Source organism: Eschrichtius robustus, chromosome 5, assembly GCF_028021215.1.
Source record: "Eschrichtius robustus isolate mEscRob2 chromosome 5, mEscRob2.pri, whole genome shotgun sequence".
NCBI classification, from domain to species: Eukaryota; Metazoa; Chordata; class Mammalia; order Artiodactyla; family Eschrichtiidae; genus Eschrichtius; species Eschrichtius robustus.
In genome coordinates, this window is record NC_090828.1 from 70,406,467 (window position 1) to 70,429,421 (window position 22,955).

The 22,955-nt window shown below is 34.9% G+C and overlaps 1 protein-coding gene across 3 annotated transcripts in view; it reads right to left on the reverse strand.

Moving 5' to 3' along the window:
* Positions 1-22,955, reverse strand: part of SLC4A10 (solute carrier family 4 member 10) — a 208,257-nt gene that overhangs the window by 12,913 nt on the left and 172,389 nt on the right. For all 3 annotated transcript variants that reach the window (XM_068545005.1, XM_068545006.1, XM_068545004.1), the window contains 7 exons: positions 21,992-22,153; positions 20,325-20,438; positions 19,141-19,302; positions 11,764-12,015; positions 10,290-10,358; positions 4,596-4,769; positions 3,693-3,815 (listed from right to left, as the gene is read on the reverse strand). In XM_068545005.1, the coding sequence (XP_068401106.1) occupies positions 3,693-3,815; positions 4,596-4,769; positions 10,290-10,358; positions 11,764-12,015; positions 19,141-19,302; positions 20,325-20,438; positions 21,992-22,153 (1,056 nt within the window). The remainder of the gene's footprint in view (positions 1-3,692; positions 3,816-4,595; positions 4,770-10,289; positions 10,359-11,763; positions 12,016-19,140; positions 19,303-20,324; positions 20,439-21,991; positions 22,154-22,955) is intronic.

Sequence of the window (22,955 nt, forward strand, 5' to 3'; positions counted from 1 at the left end):
GCTTCCCAAATCCACAACCAATTCTGATCTTTCTGAGCAGTAAGACATGCTCTCTAATTTGTTTAATTGCACTTGTTTTTATATCCTTTTCCATCTTCTTGGCCTTGCTCATGAGACTGCTTCATACAGATCACAAGTCCCACTTGCCCCCCTCCTTTTTTTCCCTATAGCATATATGTTAGAGTGAACCTCCCACAAACCAAGAGGTGTCAATATCATGATCACCGCACAGAGTTGAATTACCAGGATTTATCTGACATTAACCTCCTTCTCCCTCACCGAGGAGCAAACATTCTGCTGGGGCTTACTGCTTTAACAGCAGCCCTTTTGTCAAATGTGTACAATGTCCTAGAGAATACTGAAGTAGGAAGGAAAGCGTGTTGGTACTCTGAGCACATTTGGACATCCAGAATTTGATTCTGCAGTCTTCCCTTTACACAGAGCAATGTGCAAAATGTCAGGGTTCCAATATTCATTTCTATCCTGATTATAATCCTTTCTTTCTAAAAACTGAAGCATATGCATATGCATATGCATGAAGTACATGAAAATTTGGAACAGAAGCTCTGCGACCTTGGACTGGCCTGTGTAGCTATTTATTCTGCTTAACTCATTATTGAATTTTAAGGTCAAACTAATGTTTTCTCAGTGCCATAAGACCAGAAGTGGGCTACTGATAGTAAAACCTTGGCTGATAAAGGTACAAGCTTGTAACTATCATCAAAAGGACAAGAGGTGAGCCTAGTTTAAATTCAAGTCTCAGGGAGCTGAGACATTTCTGCTCTTTACCATCTTTCCAGATCACAATCAAAGTTACACAATTAATTTGAGTAATTGCAGAAATGCAACATTTTTTGGAGAACTTGTTCATTTACCACGTTAATGTACAATCTCTTGGAAGACTGGGCCTTGGTATAAGATGCCAAGTAAGAAGATCATATCCTTCAGTGGAGTCCATAGCCTCAAGCAAATGGAATACCGAGATCTGGGTGACCAAGTAGAAATTCAACCAGAATTCAAGTTTTAGTGTAATCCTTCTTAAATCTTCCTACTCTCTATACTGATCATATTCTTTTAATACTAATTCCAAGTTAGAAGGTTAATATCTTTAATTTAACTTTTCTCTCTCCACTTGTCAGATGGAGAATTATCTTTCTTTGCACTGGTCAGAACTATATTTTAATGTTCAATTATGGCTTATTTCTTGACTGTATTATTTGTTTACTTGTTTCTTTCCATGTACTGAGGATCACATTAAAGTATCATCATATTAATCTATTTGAGAACTTAAAGGTCTGTAAACCTGCCTGATTAATGTATTACAAGGCATTTTCCCTTACTTTTTCTCATACTCCGAACCGAAGGATACAGCTGTAACTTTGCCTCAATAAATCTTTAATCTCTTTTTGAATCCTTTTAGAAAACTTGAGTTCTAGGAATTTTAGTAATATTTAATTACTTCTAAAATCTTTATATAATCAGAAAACAGTCAACAACACCCCATTGGCGTACAATGGGTTTATAATATAAAAAGGTTAGAAGCTCATTACATAGCATCTCTGCCTATCTGAAGTTAATAAATTCCAAAATGGACATATGGCACACATACATATAAGTACCATACATATGCAGCTATGTGAATGGTTCTGGGCAATGGAAACGGCAGATTCTAATACATTTATGATTACTGTCAAATTTGTTCTCTCCTATTTCACAGACATATAAAGGAAGAATCTGAAATTTTCTTTGAATGAAAAAAGGGAAGAATATTAAGCATAATATATTATATATACATATTATTTTTCTTTTTACAAAGTTTTAGAAGGGCAAGAATGTTCCATGGTACGGATATGGCCTAAGGAGAATGCTGTAAAAGGAATGATTGTATGCCTGGGGCTGTTGCTAGCTTATTCCTACAGAAGTAGTCAAGACATTTGACAGGAAGTCAAAGCAGGAAAATAAAGCAAAATTACATTTGTAAGTTACTGCATCAGAATACTTAACATTCTCATTATCAGAAAGACTAAGCGGAAGCTTGTGGTCAATGAGTTTTGTATTCAAAGTTGTCTTCCTTGGAATTTAAACCTTCCTAGAAATTGTTTTCAACCTGAATAAATTTTAATTATGTCAAGCATGGATACTTTAAGGCTTTAGTGTTTCTATATTCTTGTGTCTATTTATTTTCATTTATTTTATACCAAATTCTGTCATATTCTTATTGAACAGCACCTAAGGATGAGAGCAAACCTTTACTAAAGCCCTAAAAAAAAAACAGAAATTATCCAAATATCCTAGTTAAAGCACTATTTTAAAAAAACTCTCATACTTAAATGAGAATATATCAACTTGGAAAAATAGTTAAAGCACTATTTTTAAAAAATTCTCATACTTAAGAATATATCAAACTTACAAAAATAAAGAAACATGATCATTTTATAATGACGTTTTTAACATTATATAAGTATTGCTAGAAGTATGATACTAAGTATGACTTCTACAACATTTGGGAAAATCGAAATAGTCATATAGAATTAAGATACATCATTACGATCGATCTCTAAATGCGGAATCCATTGTCAGTAATAGGACAACATGGAAAAGTGAAGAAATGCCAGACAGTCATGTTTTATGTAGACTTATCTGTAATCCATTAGGCTCTGTGGCCTAATCTGGACTCATCTAATGGCTAAGTAAAACCTAAGACCATTGAAATGTTTGCAAACAAATTCCCCAAAGGAAAGAGGAATATACCTATGGTTTGAGAAAATACACCACAGGTAGGAAACTGAATACATTTACTGACTGCCATATAGGAGAAGAAAAAATGGAAAGAATAATGCGTTAAGTCTCACCAAGTATTTTCTTTCATATTCATTTCCAGTTACATGAAAATTTTATTCTTATATTTCACAATCTATGGACCCGATCATTCTGCTAAATGATGAACTTGTCATTTTTTTCATTTTTACTCTTTGTAGTTTTTACATACTTTAAAAATATTATGATTACTAGCCTTCAAAATAGATCCAGGCTTATACACGAATTTAAATAAGTCATAAAACTTAAAACCAATTGTTTTAACATATGAAACAGAATAGGATAAATCAGCAGTCTGTGAAAGTAATTAAACACCCAAAGTTTCTCTAACAGCATTTACTCAATCTTAAAGCACTTTGAAAGCAAATCAGATCAACGTGTTTTCCTCTTAAGCATTTCATCTATTTCAAGAATAACTAATTTTATCTTTTAATTAGAATTAGAATCGTTTTATTAAAACTTTGTTCCCTAGGAAAATACCAACAGTAATAATGTCTTTTTTTTTTTCTTCTCACATATTCAACCAAAAAGCAATCATTGCATGACTATAATTTGGAAACAGTTAAGCAACAATAAGTTTCTGGAATCCTGAAGGAAGGAATCAGAAAAATAAACTTTGCAGTTATAAGGATAGTGAAGGAAAAAGTATTTGCGTATTTCATTAGGGTTTGGTTTACTCATGTAAGATATGTTCTCTGTCTGTTCAAGTTCCAGCTTGATGATTTTAAACATCAATCTTCCAAAATAGTCCACCTGTGTTTGTTAGTAGTCACTATCTAAAGCTAAACACAAAAATTTAGCTTTGCAAAGAGCTATTACTGTGCAAGTGTTCCTTTTTCTTTTCTTTATAAGATACTGATTTTGCTCTGACTTACTTCTTTTTCAGCATCTTCTAGTTTCTTTTTCTTACTCTCAGGCATTAAATCATCCAACCAGCTGAGCTCCCGTTTGGTAAACAGAAAGTCCATCAACTTTCTTACAAATACCAGAGCTAACACCTGAAGTAAATAATAAAACAGTTTAAAACAGGGAAAAAATATAAATGGGAGGTTTAGATTTGTTTGTTTTTTGGTACAAACAAGTCAACTTCAATTAGGGCTGACATTAAAGTGAAATCTGAAGATATGTGCGTATAAAAGATATTGAGTGTACTTTTGCTTCCTTCACTTCCTTTTCTTACCACATCTCCAGAATAATGGCTATCATTTTACCCATTGTACGAGTCATTTAAAGAAGCAATGAAAAAAAACTATATATTTGGCTGTTTCCTTAAATACACATAGTTAATAGTTTACATTATTTTAAATGAACATTAAACCATTATTACCTATGCTGATGCTATTTTAAATTAGTTATAGTAATTCAAATTCACTTTACTTTTGAAGTATTTGAAACTGGTTTAAAATAGTTAATAAAATTTGATTTTACGTACTCCAATAAAGATGTTAAAAAAATTTAATTTTAAAAATCCCCTACATTTTCAAATTTGCTAGTATATCTTTAAAGTTAAATTTTGAAAGTTTACATTTTCCACCCAACTTCAATTAATTCAAACCACTGTTAATATTCAGAATGATAGAGATGAAGCTAGTATGAATCACTGAAATTCATATATAATCTGAAACCCAATCCTAGTTACTAGTTTTAGTGGCTAAAGTTAATACCAAGATTTCCAAAAATTGTTCAAAATTATTCTATTGATCCAGTTTGTTCATGGATTTTCAATGAGAGCAGAAAATCAGAGGAGGAGAAAAAGAGTTGAGTTAGAAGTTTCATACCATCATGGGAAAGACAATAGCAGCTCTTGAAACTTTTATTATCCACAAAAGGCCAAGGCAACTCATCTGAATAACTGTGAAGAGATGGACTTTTCGAAGTGGTACATGCCTTAGATATATAAAATCTGGTTGATGTTTTGCAGGCATCCAGAAGAGCTTTATTCTATCAAAGAACTAGAAGATAAACAGACTAAATTGCTTTTTACAGACAGCAATAGAAGTAGGACAAGTAAATGTATAATATGGTCCAATATATAGTAGATCACACTTAAGTTGACATCAGGACAGTGCTATTGTTAAGCGTACACTCTGAAATAATACAATTTCAGTTTTATAATATCCCACATTTTCTTGAATATGGACACAGGTTATAATTTAAAAGAGTTTAATAACATTAAAGCCAATGCTAAATGTTGCTCCCTCAGAGAGTATAGCCTTGAAAGAAAACATTATCATCATCACATCACAATTTCTTCTTTTATTTGCCCCTTAAGCACTACGGCTTCCTGGACTCTTCTTTTCCGAATAGCTCATCCATACCCATTGTTTCAACTTTCACATACTTGCTGAAGACTCTCAGACCTCAACTCTACTTCAGCTCTGTCTGTCTTGAGCTCTAGACCCATATCCAGCAGCTGAGTAGGATGTTTTGACCTCCTTAGTTTGACTCTGCTGTTTTGGCCTTGCCACTTTGATCCCCAACAAGGTTTTGGTGCTGTTTCTAAAAATACAAACATCTTGGCCATAAAGATTTAACCTAGATGAATTATTGTTAATAAAGTATTTTTCAGAGCAAAATTTAACTCCGTTTAATTTCTTGATCAAATGTGATCTTCAATCACATTTTACTTATTAACAAACTGTACCGCATGTTAGCTTTATTTTAGGTGGATCATTTTGTTTAATTTTTCTCAGGCCAAATTTTGCAGTTTTCAATATTTCCAACAAGAAGCGATGATTTGGAAAATGACAGTTTCAATCACTGTCAGTTCTATATCATACCATTTCTACAGGAATATCTACTATGCATTTTAAGAGTAATATTAGATTTAGTCCTTAGCTACTTTATATAAGAAAATTGCAAGCAATTCTCATCAAATATTCCAAAATTACTCTAATATGCCAAGGAACAAATGCCCATGAAGTCAAGGAAGTGTTAGTGGCAAAACATCATGTTTGTCCAATAAAGATGTTAAAAAAAAAAAAAATCATGTTTTACCAAAGCCTCCTCATATCCCAAATTCAACATAAACCCATCTTTCCTTCTGTGTGCCCTGTCTTACAGTGGAGCATGACCTTCCCTGAGCCATCTAAACCAGAATCATACATAGTTTAGCCCATCCACTGTTCATTTATTTATTCATATTCATTTATACATTCCAAAAAATTTGTTGAAAACCTTCTATGCAGAGTACTAAGTGCTGAATTAGTTTCTGGTTTATCCCTCTCTATATTGTCCACAAATATTTCACTGGGTCTTTTTATTTCTACCTCCTAAATATCTCTTAAAATTACATGTCATTAAATAAATAAAACTCTGCACGGTGGAGGTGGCAATAGGGAAGAAATAAAGTAAAATCCTTGGGGTTATAACCGAATGTTTCAATTTCTATAGAACTAATTTTTCCCAGCCACAGTTTCTCCATTTGTGAGGTTATGTTATTGCATACATGTACTTCAGCGTGTGAGTGCTTCACTTGTTATTGCTTAAATGGCACATTTGCTTTACTTTGGATTCCTGAAGTGCTGGAGTGAATATAAATGTGGTTATATATCAGAGTACAGAAACAGCATTCATGAGAACACTAATCTGTTTTTTCTGCCATGTTGCACAGTGAGAAGCCTAGATAAGTTTCTTAATATTACCAAACAGGTAACATATAGAGCCCTCCAACAAACAGGGTAACAAATCAACATGCTTCTTGAACTGTTGATATTCAGCACATTTTTAATTATTATTACTCGAGTAATGATAATCATGATAAATGTATTCCGAGTTTTGCATTTGCCTTTGATCTTGTCCTAATATCAGTATCCCGTTTCCCCATCCAGTTAACCACAAAATACCAAATAGGAATTTCAACTCCCTGAGTTTTGGGCTCACTCAAATTTTCACTAACTCTGTTTCTCAGTGTGAAACCCTATTTGCTGTTTCATTGGTGCTATTTAGAACTCATTATACTTTCCTCATGGGCCTTTGATAATGTTTTCCTCAATTTTCATTTGAAAGATTCACACCCCAAATAATTCCAAAATTTGACATTCTTGTTTAGTTCCAAACCTCATGGGTAAAAAATCATGTGAGTGGAATTAGGGGGAAAAACCTGTTGCAGCCTATCAAAATGATTTTACTTTGTTTCTTTTTTTTAAATTTTATTTTATTCATTTATGGCTGTGTTGGGTCTTCGTTTCTGTGTGAGGGCTTTCTCTAGTTGCGGCGAGCGGGGGCCACTCTTCATCGCGGTGCGCGGGCCTCTCACTATTGCGGCCTCTCTTCTTGCGGAGCACAGGCTCCAGACGCGCAGGCTCAGTAGTTGTGGCTCACGGGCCTAGTCGCTCCGCGGCATGTGGGATCTTCCCAGACCAGGGCTCGAACCCGTGTCCCCTGCATTGGCAGGCAGATTCTCAACCACTGTGCCACCATGGAAGCCCCTTTACTTTGTTTCTTAAACTTCTGCTGCTGTATTGATGTGAGCCCAAGGCCTAATAATAAATACTTTTCACTTACGGTTGAAATTAGTACTCATGGAACCTTTGCCAAAGGCAAAAAACCCCCCCAAAAACCCAGCAAAACAAATAAACGAAACCTTTTCAATACTCTTCCCTATCTGCCTTACCAAACCAATTCTTTTAAAATATACTTTTCATACATGAAGTTACAGCTGAGCAAATTAAATGTAGTTTGAGTAAAATTAAATTCATAACACTTCTCAACCATCTCCTTCTCCCAAGTTAATTTTACCCAGTGGCAGGATGAACAGAGTCACGCTATCTACTTTGGGTGTTCAGTGATCTTACAGTAACTTCATACTAAAGTTTTGCCTCGGTTCTGACATCCAGTAGTATCCCAAGGCCGAAGAGGTTTTCCTTCTCCCAAAGGCAGAAGCTGGTTAGTTGTTTATTCAGGAAAAGAGCTCCTGTGCTGCCTGCCCCTCAGTGTTGAGAGTTTAGCTCAGCTATTCCATAGTGCTGCTGCCTCATCATCCATTTTGTTTGATCAAGCAGCCTGAGGTGACCTTAAGCTACCCTAACCCCTCACGCAAGTGTACGCCTTAGAGAGCTGCCTGCAGAGTCGCAAATAGATACAAGTTCCTGATGTAGCTTCTCCAACGGCCCTTGTGATCAGCAACCTCCCCTGCCTCCCACTGCCTTCTCCTTATACACCCCTTAGATAAGACTCCCACAAAGCTTACCAAAACCCTGCTCTTTTGATTTGAAGAGTCCAATTCGGCCTTAGCCCAGGAACCCCAAAGCACTCCACCCACTGACCCTAATAAAAGCATGTGCCCCAGGTCCTGTCTCCCTCTCTCTGTCTTCACTTTGTCTGGACCTCCCCATGAGGCCCCTCAAGGCCAGGTACTTCCTGTGTAGACCTGTGAGTGATAAACTTCTCTATTTCAGTTTCTCTTGTGGTCTGTTGTTGAACCGCAGTTCACCATCCAGCACCCTGCGCTCCACTTAAAAAGTGTTAATTTGACAAATTCATAGCACTTATTCAGATGACTTTTCCTCTGTAGGCTTCTGAATGGCAGTGAGTCTGGCTTGTCAAAGAAAACGTGGTAATTTATATTGTCTTTTAGCCAACAAAAACAAACTATACTTTACGATAAATAATCCTCAAAAGTAGTCTCTTTTTCAAGAAAATTTAAGTGTTCTGGAACAATAATGTTGTTATAAAACAAGATTATTCAAAGGCACATTTAAGTCGAAACCTGTGTTAGTTCCCTAGTGCTGCTGTGACAAATTACAACTTGGTGGCTTAAACAATAGAAATTTATTTTCTCACAGTGTGGAGGCCAGAATTCCAAAATCAGAGTGTTGGTGGGCCATGCTCCCTCTGAAGGCAGTAGGGAAGAAGATTTCCCTGTCTCTTCCAGCTTCTGTTGGCTCCTGATGTACCTTGGCTTGTGGTGGCAAAATTCCAATCTCTGCCTCCACCTTTATGTGGCTTTCTTTCCTATGTCTCTCTGTGTCCTCTCCTCTTCTTATAAGGACCCCGGTCATTGGATTTAGGGTTCACCCTAAATCCAGGGTGAGCCCATTTTGAAATCCATAACTAATTACATCTGCAAAGACTCTATTTCCAAATAAGGTCACATTCTGAGATTCCAGGTAGATATGAATGGGGGGGGAAGAGGCAGTATTCAACCCACTACGGTAACATAAGCAGGAATAATTTGTCAACAGCCTCTGTAAAAATTTAGAATAATCTTGTGGTACTTTTGAAATGTGTCCACAAATTCTTTGGTATTATTCTCTTCAAGAGATGGACTCTAATTGCCCTCCCTGTGCGTGCAAACTGGACACAATGACTTGCTTCTAACAAATAGAAAAAAAGTGGAAGTGACCGTGCGTGACTTTGGAGATTGTCATTAGGCACAGTGACTTTGCCCTCATTCTCTCTCGTATTGTTCACTTGGATGGAAGGTAGCTTCTCTAGTGTGAGGACATTTAAGTGTCTGATGGAGAGGCCTCCTACCAATAGCCAGAGAGGAACTAATGTCTCTTGCCCTCAGCTATATGATAAGCCATCTTGGACATACACCTTCTAGTCCTATTCAAGCCTTCAAATGACTGCGGCTCTTGTCCACATCTTGATAGCAACCACATGAGACATGTTGAGCCAGAATCACCCAGGCAGTAAGTTCCCAAATTCATGACCCACAGAAACTGTGAGATAATAAATGTTTACTGTTTTAAGCCACTACGTTTCATAGCAATTTGTAATGTAGCAATGGGAGATTAATACAAAAACTATATTTATTTAACCAATACTTAAACAATTAATAAGGTTTTCCTTATTAATTTACAAAATAATTCTATAAAGACAATTGTAATAACAACAGGAAAACAAACATAAAAGGAAAAAAAATCACCCAGGATCTTATTACCTTAATAAATTGTCTTTATTTCTCTACCTTCCTTTTTAATCCACCCACACTCACAGTTTTATAAACCTATCGTAGCTACAACTCGTTTTACCACTTTTTCACTTTGCATTTCACTTTGTCATAAGCATTTTTACTGTTATTTTTATAGTCATCATATTTATCAATTTTAAATTAATGTACCTTAGATAGCTTAATTATTTTACTGCTGTTGAATAATTGGGTTGTTTCCAATATTTTGATAATATGTGTTACAAGGAACATCTTTGTGCAAAATTTTTTTTCTGTTGTCATAGATAGATGTCCACATACATGATCACAGTATCAAAGATCAAAAGTATTTGGATATATTTTTAAATGTACTGCTATCTTTTTCTGAAAGGATTATAAAGTCTAAACCTTTTACAGTTTTAATATACTCATAGTAAACAAAAGTACCCTCAGATTATGAACCAGTTTGAAGAAATTTAATTGTAGTCTGAAAGCTGCTCCTCAGATAATGGCATTTTTTTAGCTACCACGTGACTTAGCATCAACAGACCTTAAGATAAGTCATCACAGATGTGCTTGCATTTCTGTAATTTACCTGAATTCCTTTTAGCGATGAAGCACCCATGTAAAGGAACACTCCATATAGCACTGGCATAGGAATAAACTGTAAAAGAACAATTAGAAAAAAGGCGCAAGTTATTTTCAAGTACAATGTGGTCAATATATTCTGCACTTCCAAAGAAAAACACAGAAAAATAAATAAATATTTTAGAAGCAGTATAGGGCAGAGCCCGAAGACATGGGTTAAAATCCCAGCTCTAAGCACTTTTTAGCTGCATAACCTTAGGTAAGTTACCTAAGCTCTCTGTGCCTTAGTTTCCCAATATCTAAAAAGGGTTAATAATAGGTCTGTTATAAGTATTTAACAGGTCAAAACCAAAAAAACACATATGATATGTAATAAACAATAAATATTAACTATTATTATCATGCTGCTTTAGGGAAATTTGAATTTTGTTTCACAATGGTAAGATATTTAGATTAAAGGTGAAGAATGGAGTTAACATTTAAACATTGTTCCTACATCACACCAGGTACTTGTAAACATGTGGATCGTTCAATTTTTCTCTTCTTATTGGAATACCTCAGCATCATTGTTTCTCTGTAATTACTTATATAACATAGAAATTAGTTCTTGCAAATTGTGTAAATTATTAAATAAAGGTAAACTTGTATAAATTATTAAATAATTCAATTAGAATTTTCAAATTATGGACAACTAAAATGAGTTATAATTTAAAATACAATTAACACACTTTGAAATACCTGTCAAAATTATATGACAAAACAATTACTCTTTAATCCTCTTTAAAATGGATTCAACTATTTTATTTTATTTTATTTTATTTTATTTTTTTAAGGATAGAAGTGAGACATACTTTATTTCATAAATTGAGATTAATTTTATACACAGAAAAATAGCTGTCAGTAAAACTATGATGGGGCTTAATAAACCCAAATACATTCAGAAAGTTCAGGATTCAACTACTTGAAACATAAAAAAATAAGTATGTATAATAATGATGTTCATGTAGTAGTTTTATGAAACATTTAAAATACAAAACTGCATATGTGGCCATGACCATGACATTGCTTATCTCTGCACCTCTACCTTATATTAAGTAATATTAATTGCAAATATATCTGTCCACTGACAAGAAAATAGAAACTTTATTTTGTGTAGGCCTACAGTAAATTCAGGTCACAGGTCAGTCAGAGATGAGTGACTCTTTCCCATAACCTGATTTTCATTTCAAAATTACAATAATAATTTCCACATCAAATTTTACTCTGCCAGATTACATTTTTTATGTATTTAAGGATTCTAAAATATAGCACATAATTTCCCTTGTTAAGAAGCTATATAAACATGGTAAAAAAAAATTCATCACTTTCATCACATGCCATACAATATTTACAAATTGATGGCTTAGATTCAAATGAAATTTCTTAAACAATAATACATATATTCTGCCTTCTCACAAATTCATAAAGGCAGATTTCATTACCTTCAGAATACTGGTCATAAAGACTGATGAACCCATAAGAATAAAAATCATAAGCCCAGTAACCCTTTGCTCCCGAATGCCAAGAAATTTGGGTTGTTCTCCCGGAGCTGAACATTCTGATTCCAGTTTTAGGCTGTTGACATGAGTGATGGAGAGGACAGTGGCAGCCACAAACCACGGCAGGCCCATGATGGAGCACACACCAAGCATGACGGCCACCATTAATAGATCCAGATGGTACCCACAACCTTTCTGTTAAGAGAAAGAAAAGAGGATTCTCATACTACCTGAATTTGGCATAGAGACCAATGACACCACCACCATGGAACAGTAAAGAACAGAAAAGAGATACTATCTTGAATCTTGTATAAATGATTCTAAAATGCAAAATAAATTAAAAAAGATAACAGTCTCAAAATATATAATCCACTTAAAGAAAATCTGCAGGTGTTCCTACTGCAATTATGATTATAGTGGCTTCTATATATTTTAATAGATTTAATGTAATTCTGGCTTAATGGTACATTAGTTTCCATTCTATTTCTATTGAATAGGTAAAGTCATTATCAAATACAGTCACTTCACTTTGGTTCCTTAAATGGGCAGGTTAATTTGCAGTTCATATGTCTAGTCTTTCATCATTAATTCATATGAAAAATATTGAGCACCAATTACATACTAGGCATCAGGCTGAGAAAACAAAGTAAGGGCTGTGTCCACAGCAGAGCTAAGAATGGCCTGGCTGTGACTAGAAACCACTTCCTGACAATACCCAAGAAGCCTTTCTGCTAACATCTCCTAAAGAAAAACTCTTCTTAAACCTTCAGTTTCCAATTGCCCTGTTTTGTCTCAGTGGCTGACTTTTACTGGGAAAAATAATATCATAGAACCTAAGCTTCCATACATACTCATTTTTATCTTAATATATTACTACTGCATCTTGTTCTCATCTGTTTCAGTTTCAGCCCTGGAAAAATCTGGCCTCTCCTTAAAGTGATAGTATTTGTGTTTTCTATCTCCTCTATGATCCTCCCGTGCTGTCACTGGCCTCCAGATGTTGCAAACTTCGGAGCTTTCTTGAACCAGGCAGGAAATGTAAATGAGGAAAAATGGGTGCAAGGGACCTGTGGAGGTGTGGGGACCTGGAGACTGCTCCCTAGGGGAGGGTGATGAGCTAAGAGTTCTCTGAGGAGACAAACTGAAGAATGGGGAAGAACCGAGTTACCCTCTTCCTCCATCCCCCATAGGAAATTGACAGTGTAAAGCCTCAGAGGCAGCAAATGTTACTTTACATTCCAACTCTTAATGACTACTTCATGAGAGGTAGTGTAATAAAGTGCTTAAGGGTATAAGTTCTGGAGACAGGTGGCCTGGAATCAAATGCTGGTTCAACCAATGGTCTTGGGCAAATCATTTAACTTCTTGTGCCTCTGTTTCCCTGTCTGAAAAATGGTGACGATAACAGGAGACATCTTGCTGGGTTGTTGTGAGAATTAAATAATTTGCAAATGATTTTGCACATCATTTAGAACAATGTCTGATATATTAGTAAGTACCCAGTAAATGTTAGGGGCTATTATATTCTAGCAGTTGAACAATACATTTTTCTTTTGTACTCACTTGTTTCAAGGATCCTCAGTAAAAATATATAAATGTTTCTTAAGGGCAGGTAAACTTATCATACAATTTCTCAGTATATCTCAGTTTTTAGTGCAATCATTGACATACAATAAGCAATCAAAAAGTTACAGATTGACTTTTTTAAAAGGAAATATGCATTACTGAAACAGTTTTTAGAATCAAACAGGTATAATTTTAAAATAAATATAGCTGTTAAATTTATTATTATGAACACGAGCAAAAATTACCAATTACTCTAGAGGAATAATTTTGGCTTTTCTTACAGGCAGTTTTACCAAGCTGCAAGCAGTTTCTAGTTAATCTGAAAGCTATTATAGCCTGGAGGGTGAAACATACTGAGTATTTGATGTGTATTTGTCATGGTAGTGTTTTCTTTCTGCTATTTTATTTTGTTGTTTTATTAAGAAAAACACCCTTAAAATCGGTTGCACTTCCTTCCCTTTCTGCTTATGCCTGCCAAATTATAAAAGTGTAGGAGCTGACAGTGAGGAGAAAATGACAGATACCACATAAGGACCTTTTCCTCCTGCATTGTCACCGATTCCGTGGCACCCCTCCTTGGGTCAGCTTAGCTGGGGCAATGCTCCAGTTCATCCAAATGCCTAAACTCAATTTCCCTTGTGAATATGACTCTAGAAACGTGTTTTGCTAGTAACTCGGGAGAGATTTTCATTATTAAGAGATGGAGGGTGGGAAGAGAAACACCCTGGTGTCAGCATGACCAAAAAGGTGTAACTAGCTTCACTAGGGCCGTACTCTGGTCCCCTGGTCCTTTTGCAGAACATTTTGGAAAATGTAGTTGCATAGAACTCAAATTTTAGTCCCATTAAAGAACCACATCTTAACCAGTTAGAGGAGTGTTTTGTCCTAGGAACTCTGGAGTGTGAAGAATATAGAACAGCGAAGGACCCGACCCTTAAGCCTCTACCGCTGAGGCAATACAATGTGAATGGTGCCCCCTGGGCGGTTTTGCAAAGTTGTGGTACTGCTAAGAGAGAATGGAAGAGGTGCTAGTAGCTGAGAGGTAAACATTAGAGGAGGCAAAGGACATGGGGCCTTGAGAGTCAGGCTTGTGCGTTTAGTACACCCTGGACTCTCCCAGGGTCCATGCTCCCTATGGCTTAATAATATGAGGAAGGCCTTCTTCGTGAGAGCGATTTCCTACAGCTCTTGTCTTAGTGTTTTAAAAATATGATACAAATGTAAACAGTGGGATTCTAGATTGCAGGAAGCAGACAAAATAATGCTTTCCGAGGGAATAATCTCCTTTTTTTTTTTTTTTTTTTTTTTTTAATAATCTCCTTTTTTAAACTTAGAAAGCTGGCTTTGTAAAGACCAAGTAGATAATAAAAACAAAAATACAATTTCCCCCTGATTATGTTATACAACAATGGGAGCATCTTGATTTAATGTGAATCAAGGGAAATAAAGCAGTTCTGGCACTTCCACTAACTAATCATTATCCTTCTTCTTGCCTTTCATTTAAAATGTCTTCAAAAACATGGTCTTTGTAACCGTATTATTAGCTGATAGGCATGCCAGCCAAAGGGAAGTATCCCTTTGTCAGAGAGAGAACTGTGCACCTTCTAACATATTTCTGTAGATTTTTTTTCTGAAATAAAGACAGAACCAGAGCTTCTATTCTCACATTCATCCATGAATCACGGGAAATGGACATATGGGAGGAAAAGGGAGCATAGCAACAGGTGATGCCGCAGCAGACCCCACTAAAACCAACATGCAGCAAGACAAGAGGCCAGCCAAGAGGACCATCTGATACCCAGATGCCACTGCTGAAAAAACTCGTCTCAAAGCTTGGCAGCAATTTCCTGCATCTGTCAAGTTAACCACATAAAAGACTATAGATTGACATGAAGAACCAGGCTGACAAAGAGGGCAAAAAAGAACATATCAAATGCCATAATCATCAAGAGAATGTAGTGCCAAACGAATGTTGCAAATGCATCCGTTTACTCAAGTGGTCTGGAATTGTATTGCTGTTTATTAAAGATGATGTCAAAAGAAGCCTGAACTGTCTACGGAAACATGTAGAAAAGCCCACCGTTGTATCTTAACAGAAACTTTCTTTTCTGAAAGATCATATCTATCTATCCACTTTTAGAGAATGTACTTTTTTTAAAAAGTGGACATTTTTAAAGCTTTTCAAAGGGATTCAGTTAACCAATGCTTATTCCACTTCTCTAGGGAAGAAACAAACAAATGGGAAATGCTAGAGAGAGTATGAATTTACGTCTGTATACAATACAGATGAAATCTGCATTCTCAACTTTTTACATTTGCAACTTCTGATACTTTTGAGTGACCCAAAGGATCATGAGGTGCAGTGAGTTAGAGTTTTGCTAATCTTGAAATTCTTCATTCTGAGGGAGGAGTTAGTCACTTAACCTGTGAGTTGGGGCTAGACTCTTCAGCTCAACACAGCTTTATTACGTATGCAGTAACACTCACAAAATGATAAAGAGATTTTTAATGGCAGGAAAAAATCCTCTAAAAGAAAACCAACTACTGGATTTGGTAATGGAAGTGAAGAAAAAGTGAAAAGATCTAAAATATAAGTTTGGGAGAGATACAGAATGAAATGATCAATTTCTAGGTGACTCGGATATGTGATGTAGACTTAGATACATGATGTGGCCTCTACCAGCTGCTTGATACAGAAGCTAGAAATCATCATTCATTAAACTATCTCAGGGAATGCTCCAACCAAGGCAAAAAAGGGTTTTCAAGGGAGAAAAGAAAATAAGTAAAAGCGGAAAACGTGGTTAACTTGTGGTCTGGGGATATATTCAAGAAACATGTGTCTTTTTGTGACAATGTGGTTCAAGTTAAAGCCAGAGACTGTGCAAACACTTCAGGGAAGCAACAGGCGGGAGAGCGGCTATGGAACAAACCATTACTCTGAGTAAAGAACATTCTGAGAAAGTGATTTTTTGCTGTTATTAACAGGAAAATCAGTAGCAGCAGACCACACTGTAGTGAAGCTTAGAGAAGACAAGGGTTAAAGGCCAAAAAAAAAAAGTGTTCGGTGTAGATAAAATATGTCTTCACTAGAAGGAACTTACTTTGCAAATATCCATATCCAAGGAGGAGAATGGGGTGTTCAGACTCATAGTGGCCAAGAAAAGACTAACTCTTCTGCTTGTGGCAATGTAGCAAAGTTTATGATTAAGCCAGATTTGCTGTTTACTAAATCCAGGCTATTAAGGGGTAAAATATGAATCTTTTGATTACATAGCCATTTGTACAATAAAAAGTAATGTACAAATAATGTAATATAGTTTAATAATATAGTCTCAAGTTTGTTTCAGTGACAAAAATATTAAATGCTTTAGTTCTACATTTAAGTTTATAAATGCAGATACTTGAAAGGACCACTTAAAGAATGCTTTATTATATTTTAGCTATTCTATACGATATGTAAAGGGGAGGTAAATATAGTATATTTGTTGATCTGGAGCTTTGGAAAGTCTGTGAATGTCAAGGGCCTACCATGGGCTCATGAAGAACGAGGAGCAAGCAATATGTGATTTATAAGGTGGAGAGATCTGGAAACAGCAAGCATACAGGACAGCCAAAAAGGTAACATCACCCTGGGCAATTCTTCATTTACTTCCCCATTCTGTTTTAATGATTCCACTAATATTTCGAAAAAAATTTTACAAGGGAAATTTCTCAGTGAAATCAGTGATATTTCTGTCTAATTATAAGAGCCAAAAAAAACCCAAACCAACTTCCTTTGAAAGGGAAACAATGATTACATAGCTTACTTTCTTTCTAAAACAGGAGTCTTTCAGTTCATTTAAAACATGTGCCATACAAGGAAATATATATACTGCCATTAAAAATGATAATGCAGATTTATATTTATACTGTTGGCATTGGATAATTACCATTATAATGCTCTTATGTAAAAACAACAAGCAACATATGTAGTATGAAAATACATATTTCAGTATATAATAAAAACAGAAATGGGAAAAATAGAGATGTTTTCAGTTTTAAAAAATAAACTGGTGACTAGGAAAAATGTTTTCCTACTTCTTAGAGAGTAGCAGACTAACAGCATTCAACATTAAGTTCTTAACACCAGTTTTATAGATCTACTTAATCAACTACATAACTTTAATAATTAAGTTGTGGTGGTATTTGCTTTTGCAGAAGGCTGATATTTTAAAAGCAAATAATATTTTTGAATGATTGATATTAAATAAGTTGACCACTAATTTGGAAATCTGAATTTCTTGTTTTGAGAGCTGTAAATGATTCAAAGTTTCTAATATTGAATAATGTAGTTCAGCAGTATTTTGGAGCCAGCTCATACAGACTTATAAGAACCAATTGTTTAATTTTCAAATTTTTTCCTGCCAATTGATGTCACTTCGGTAGCTTGAAATGGGCCACGATGGGAGTATTCATATCATGAAAATCGGCAAACATTATAAATCAGGGTATTTCTTTTTATACACAGAGGACTGGCTGTTAAACATGTACCAGCACATCACTGGTCTAGTTCCTAAGACTTCATGTGATATTTTCGTAGAATACATCTTTAATAATCAAAAAATTTTTTGACAAAAACAAGAAGTGAATATGAACTCATTTTAAAAAAGGTTTTGAGCACACTTAAGTTACTTTCTACAAAGAGAATAAAGAATGCTCTTTATTTTAAGAGAGACACACATTCTCCCCAATATAATAGACAAAATTCCTTTTCAGTAAGATTTATTACAAATAACTGTGCTTTCTTATACTTATGTCATTACTACTTCCCATCAAATAGTTCAATCAATCTGATTTTTAAGTCTTTCTAACAAACATACTTAAAAATTCTATAAAGTATGATTTCTGTTGCTCTGACAATGAAACTTTTCCTAGAGTTTAAAGAGTATGTGAAGATAGCTGGCAATTATCCCATGATACCAGAAAAAACAAGATTGTGCCTGTTCTGTTTTTGTAAGGTTTGATTCAGAGTACTTTTAACCATTCAATGATTTTTTTGATTTTAGTTAACACATTCCTATAAATGACAGTGCTCACATTACGCATCTCAGACAAATTGCACGCCAGTGAACAGCTAATTATTCACAGTTGCAAAATGGCAGGGTCAGAATATAATAAATAAGGTACATTCATATTTATTCTCTTTGTAAAAGAAAGTCATTAAAATCTGCACTAAAGCTCAACAAAGATGTCACAAACTGTAACATTTATGACTGGGTTTTGATGTCCTAGACATTATAGATGGAGGAACGACTAAAGAAAATGAGAATTATTTGAAGATGTAATTTGTTCCAAAATGAATGCAATCTAATAGACATACTTAGGGTCAAATAGAGAAATAGAAGAATCCCAGACGTAAGACAAATTGGTAAAAGCTACACTTCACCGAAATAGACTATTTCATTACAATGTGTTAAACATGGTAAAGAAAGCTAGAACTTCGGCAATGTTTTTAAATTTTAAGTCCTGGAGGTAGGGTTCCAGAGTTCAGAGCTCAGCCAAGTGCTATAAACAAATTAATTAATTAATAATTAATTAATTAATTTTGAACTTATCGTAAGACAAAGTACCATGAATATAGAAAATAAAATTATGAATCTGAAAATATTTTAATATTTCACTATGCAAATGACTATAGAATACAAAGTATAATAAACATCAATTGACATCAGTTGAATCACAATGATTTACATGAAAATGGATGTTAAAATATACCTTTAGCTTATGCTCTTTTCTGTTGATGATGACGGCTGTAATCTGTTGGTCCATAAAAATTAGAATAGTACAAAGTAAAGCTGGAATAATAGCAGCTATTACTGTCCACCATGGATTTGGACCTAAAGGTGTAACAAACCAGCCACGATCATCTCTTGTGGGCTGTGAAAAATTAAAGAATGCACAGTTATTAACTGGATTAAAGAATACCTAATCAAATTAAGTCTTACAGATAATACCAGGAAAGCCCTAATTATAAACTGATGTGCCAAGTGAATTATATATTTAATAATAATAATATTCACAAAGCATTTATAAGGTACCAGACACTATTCTAAGTGCTTTAAATATTTTAACTCATTTTTTCTTCACAACAGTCTAAAGAAGATACAGATAAGGAAACTGAGGCATAGAGAGGTTCAGTAAATTTTTCAAGGTCCCAAAGCTAGTAAGTGGTGGAGATCGGATTTCAACTCTGACAGACTGACTCACAAATTTGTGTTCTCAATCAATACCTATATTAAATAAAATCATATTAATATTTATCATTTATGATTGGCAAATTTATTTACATTTACAAGTATCACATTGACCACTGTGTATAACTCTTATTTTAGATGTGTATCCAGGTCACTATGTAAAAATGTCAAAAAGACGTTTGGTCACATCATGGGTTCAGGGAAAGGTTCAAACATGGCTGGTGCCTGAGATGAGTCCCAAAGGAAATCATTTTGACAATTCTTTGAGGAAGTCCCTAGCTCTTTTTGATAGGTGAGAAAACAGGCTCAGAGAGGTTAAGTAACTGGCCCAAGGTTGCATAGTTAGTAACGTGGTCTGAACTCTATTCCAGACCTAATTTTATCTGTTTTCAAGCCCTATCCACTGTGCATTACCCTTACTTTCAAAATGCTTCTTTATCTTTTAAGAATATAGATATTCCCACTGGAATAATTGACAGAAAATTTTTTCAAGCTGCCTCTAGGTTTCTATTTCTGCGATTTCTATTTTTTTTAATATTAGGCCAAAGTTTTAGTCATGCTCTGGGCATTTTATTTACTGTTATGTTAATCTATATTCTTTATATTTTCATGAAAATCCCAAGTACTAGGGTTATAGCCATCATCTGAATAAAAATTAGACCTACAGAGATGGAGAGATGATAGTAAATCCTATGATAACTTCACCTTGAAAACACTTGGTACTTGTAGTTTTGGAGATGGGATCCCAATGGCATAGTCAATTAAAACCATACACAGAATCGTAAGAAAGACAGCAAAGTCGCTCACTATGGATCGAACCTAAACATAATGAAAACACTTGTCACTTGAAGGAACTATAAACAGTGAAGAATACTCAGGAACATAATCTAGAATCACACTTTATAAACACTTTATGACATAATATCATAATATTATATTTTATGCAGACTATAATATTACTACTAACTCTTGTCATATTTATATTTATGTATCTCTGTCATTAGGATGAATACACACTCAACATTTTCAAAATGAGGCATTATGGAATAGCTACAATGGTGATTGTGCTGTTTTCAGTATTTATTTAAAATCTAAGTTTATTATGGGAATCTTGCGTGATACAATAGCACTACATCAGCAGTGCTGATAAAAATCTAAGTTTATTATGAATTCCAGTATGTGAATATTTATCTCACAGAATAAGGTTGCATGGCTAGAATTTCGCTATATTTTAGTACTCTTTCTCACGTAGGTAACATTTTAATATGATAAACCTGAAATACCATAAAATAAAATTATCTATTTTTATTGAAGAAGCATAATATTTTAGTTAGTTTATCTGAGCTACAAGTATGGCAGCAGGTAATGTGCACACCAGAGTAAGCAAATTTAAAAGTTATTCTATGTAAGCCAGTTTTTAAAGCCATTTCTCTTTTATAAAGCCTCCATTGAGAAAAATTCTTAAACAATAATCAACAAGATCTGCCTTTTATTAGGCTGCCTTTATGACGCACACACAAACACATACAAAATGCAGGAGTTTGATACAAAAAAATAATTCTATATTAATCAAATTAAGCTTTGGGGGGAAAGAAATGAATCTTCCACCTTAGGGAAGGAAGAGGTAAGAAAAACAGAAGTTTCTCTCAAACAACAGTTCTTAAAACATTTTCCCAGAGTAGAATTTCCATCACAATTTTTAGCTCATCCCTAAAAAGCTTGTTTTCTTGTTTCTCTTCTTTCTTTTTCTTTTCTCCTTCCTTCCTCCCTCCCTCCCTCCCTCCCTTCCTTCCTTCTTTTTTGGCTGAGTCAGACCTTATAGGTGTTACTTTGCAGTGTTAAATATTGAACTAAGCTGTTTCTCTGTTTACTTTCCTTTCCAAATATGCAGATGCAAACGTGGTGGGTTAGGCGGAGGGACTGACACTTTAAAAATGAAAAAGAGGGTAGTGTTCCAATGAGTCTTGCAGGGCTTTCCCAATTACAGAATGTAACGGTGGCTCCTATGAGGTGTCTGTCAGGCTGGAATAGCTCCCACTGTTCGCTGGGCAAGAAAGTGACAATCAGTAATGCAGTGTGTGCTTCTGAGTTCCAAAAATGAAAGTGGGAAAGTGGGAGTTTATCTCTGGGATTTGAAGTTAGGAGATAAGCCTGGAGGGAATGTGTACTCCTAGCACTGTATCACAAAATGCTTTCTCTTTTACCTCCCTCACCATGCCCAGTCCTAATCTGGCAGCTCAATCACACAGAAACCTTTTAGTGGCTCCTTTAACGACAGCGATAGCTCTTTCTTTTGTCCTAAAACACACATGACTCCATAACATGCTTTATGTTGGTTCACATTTTGATCAGAAAAATTGTAGTCTAAGTACCTTGGTTGGAAAATAGCGGCTAGTCTTGAACTGCTTCAGTGTGGCTGACAGAGTAACTGTGGAAAAGAACAGGATCACTGACCAAAATAGAACATCTGGAACATATGGGTGCTCGTGGCCACAGGCTCGTCCAACGTACTCTCCATGCAATGATTTGCATTCCTGCCAGAGGAAGTAAAACAAATGGAGCTTTTAAGAAAAAAAAGGTGGACACGTTTCTTTCAGAAAACTAACATCTTAAGATCACTTGCAGTTGAGTTGCTGAAGTTGTTCAGTTATGGCTCCTATTTGGATAGGTAGTGAGCAATATGAACCATTTCTAAAATTCTTGCCTTTTCAAATTAAGTTTAAATCTATAAAACTAACTGATTTATCAGTCACCATCTTAATGAATTTTCACATCAACCCTCTAAAATAGGTAGTTGTTATTATTCCTATTTCATGTCTGAGGAAACTGAGGTGTAGAGAAGTTAAGTAATTGGCTATGGGCTCACCGCTGCTGGGTGGCAGCAGAGTTGTGATACAAACACGACGCCTTTGGTGGGAATATTATTAAAGAAGAACAATGATTTTGTAGAATTATCTAGTCCAAAAGCTCCCAAGAAAGGTGAGAAAAGCAACAAAAAACTATGATACATTATTACTGAAGTGAAACTGAAAGTCAAAGATGGGGCTCAAATTTAAATTATAGAACAAAAGAGAAAAAGTTAGTATAGGAGCAATGCAAAGTTCATATTTACTATGACTTCTTCATGGTCTTTTCTTTTTTTTCCTGGTACATATTTTATAAGCCTCTGAAGGATCATTTCTAATTGCTGCCTTAGCCATGAGGTGGCAGCAAAGTCAAAAAAATTTCCTTTCTTGGAGGAAAAAAACTGAGCATTTTAAACATTAATATTTTGAAATTAAAACTTTTAAAAAACGTTTTGCTTTTCACTATTTTAATTTAAAGATTAGAACACTA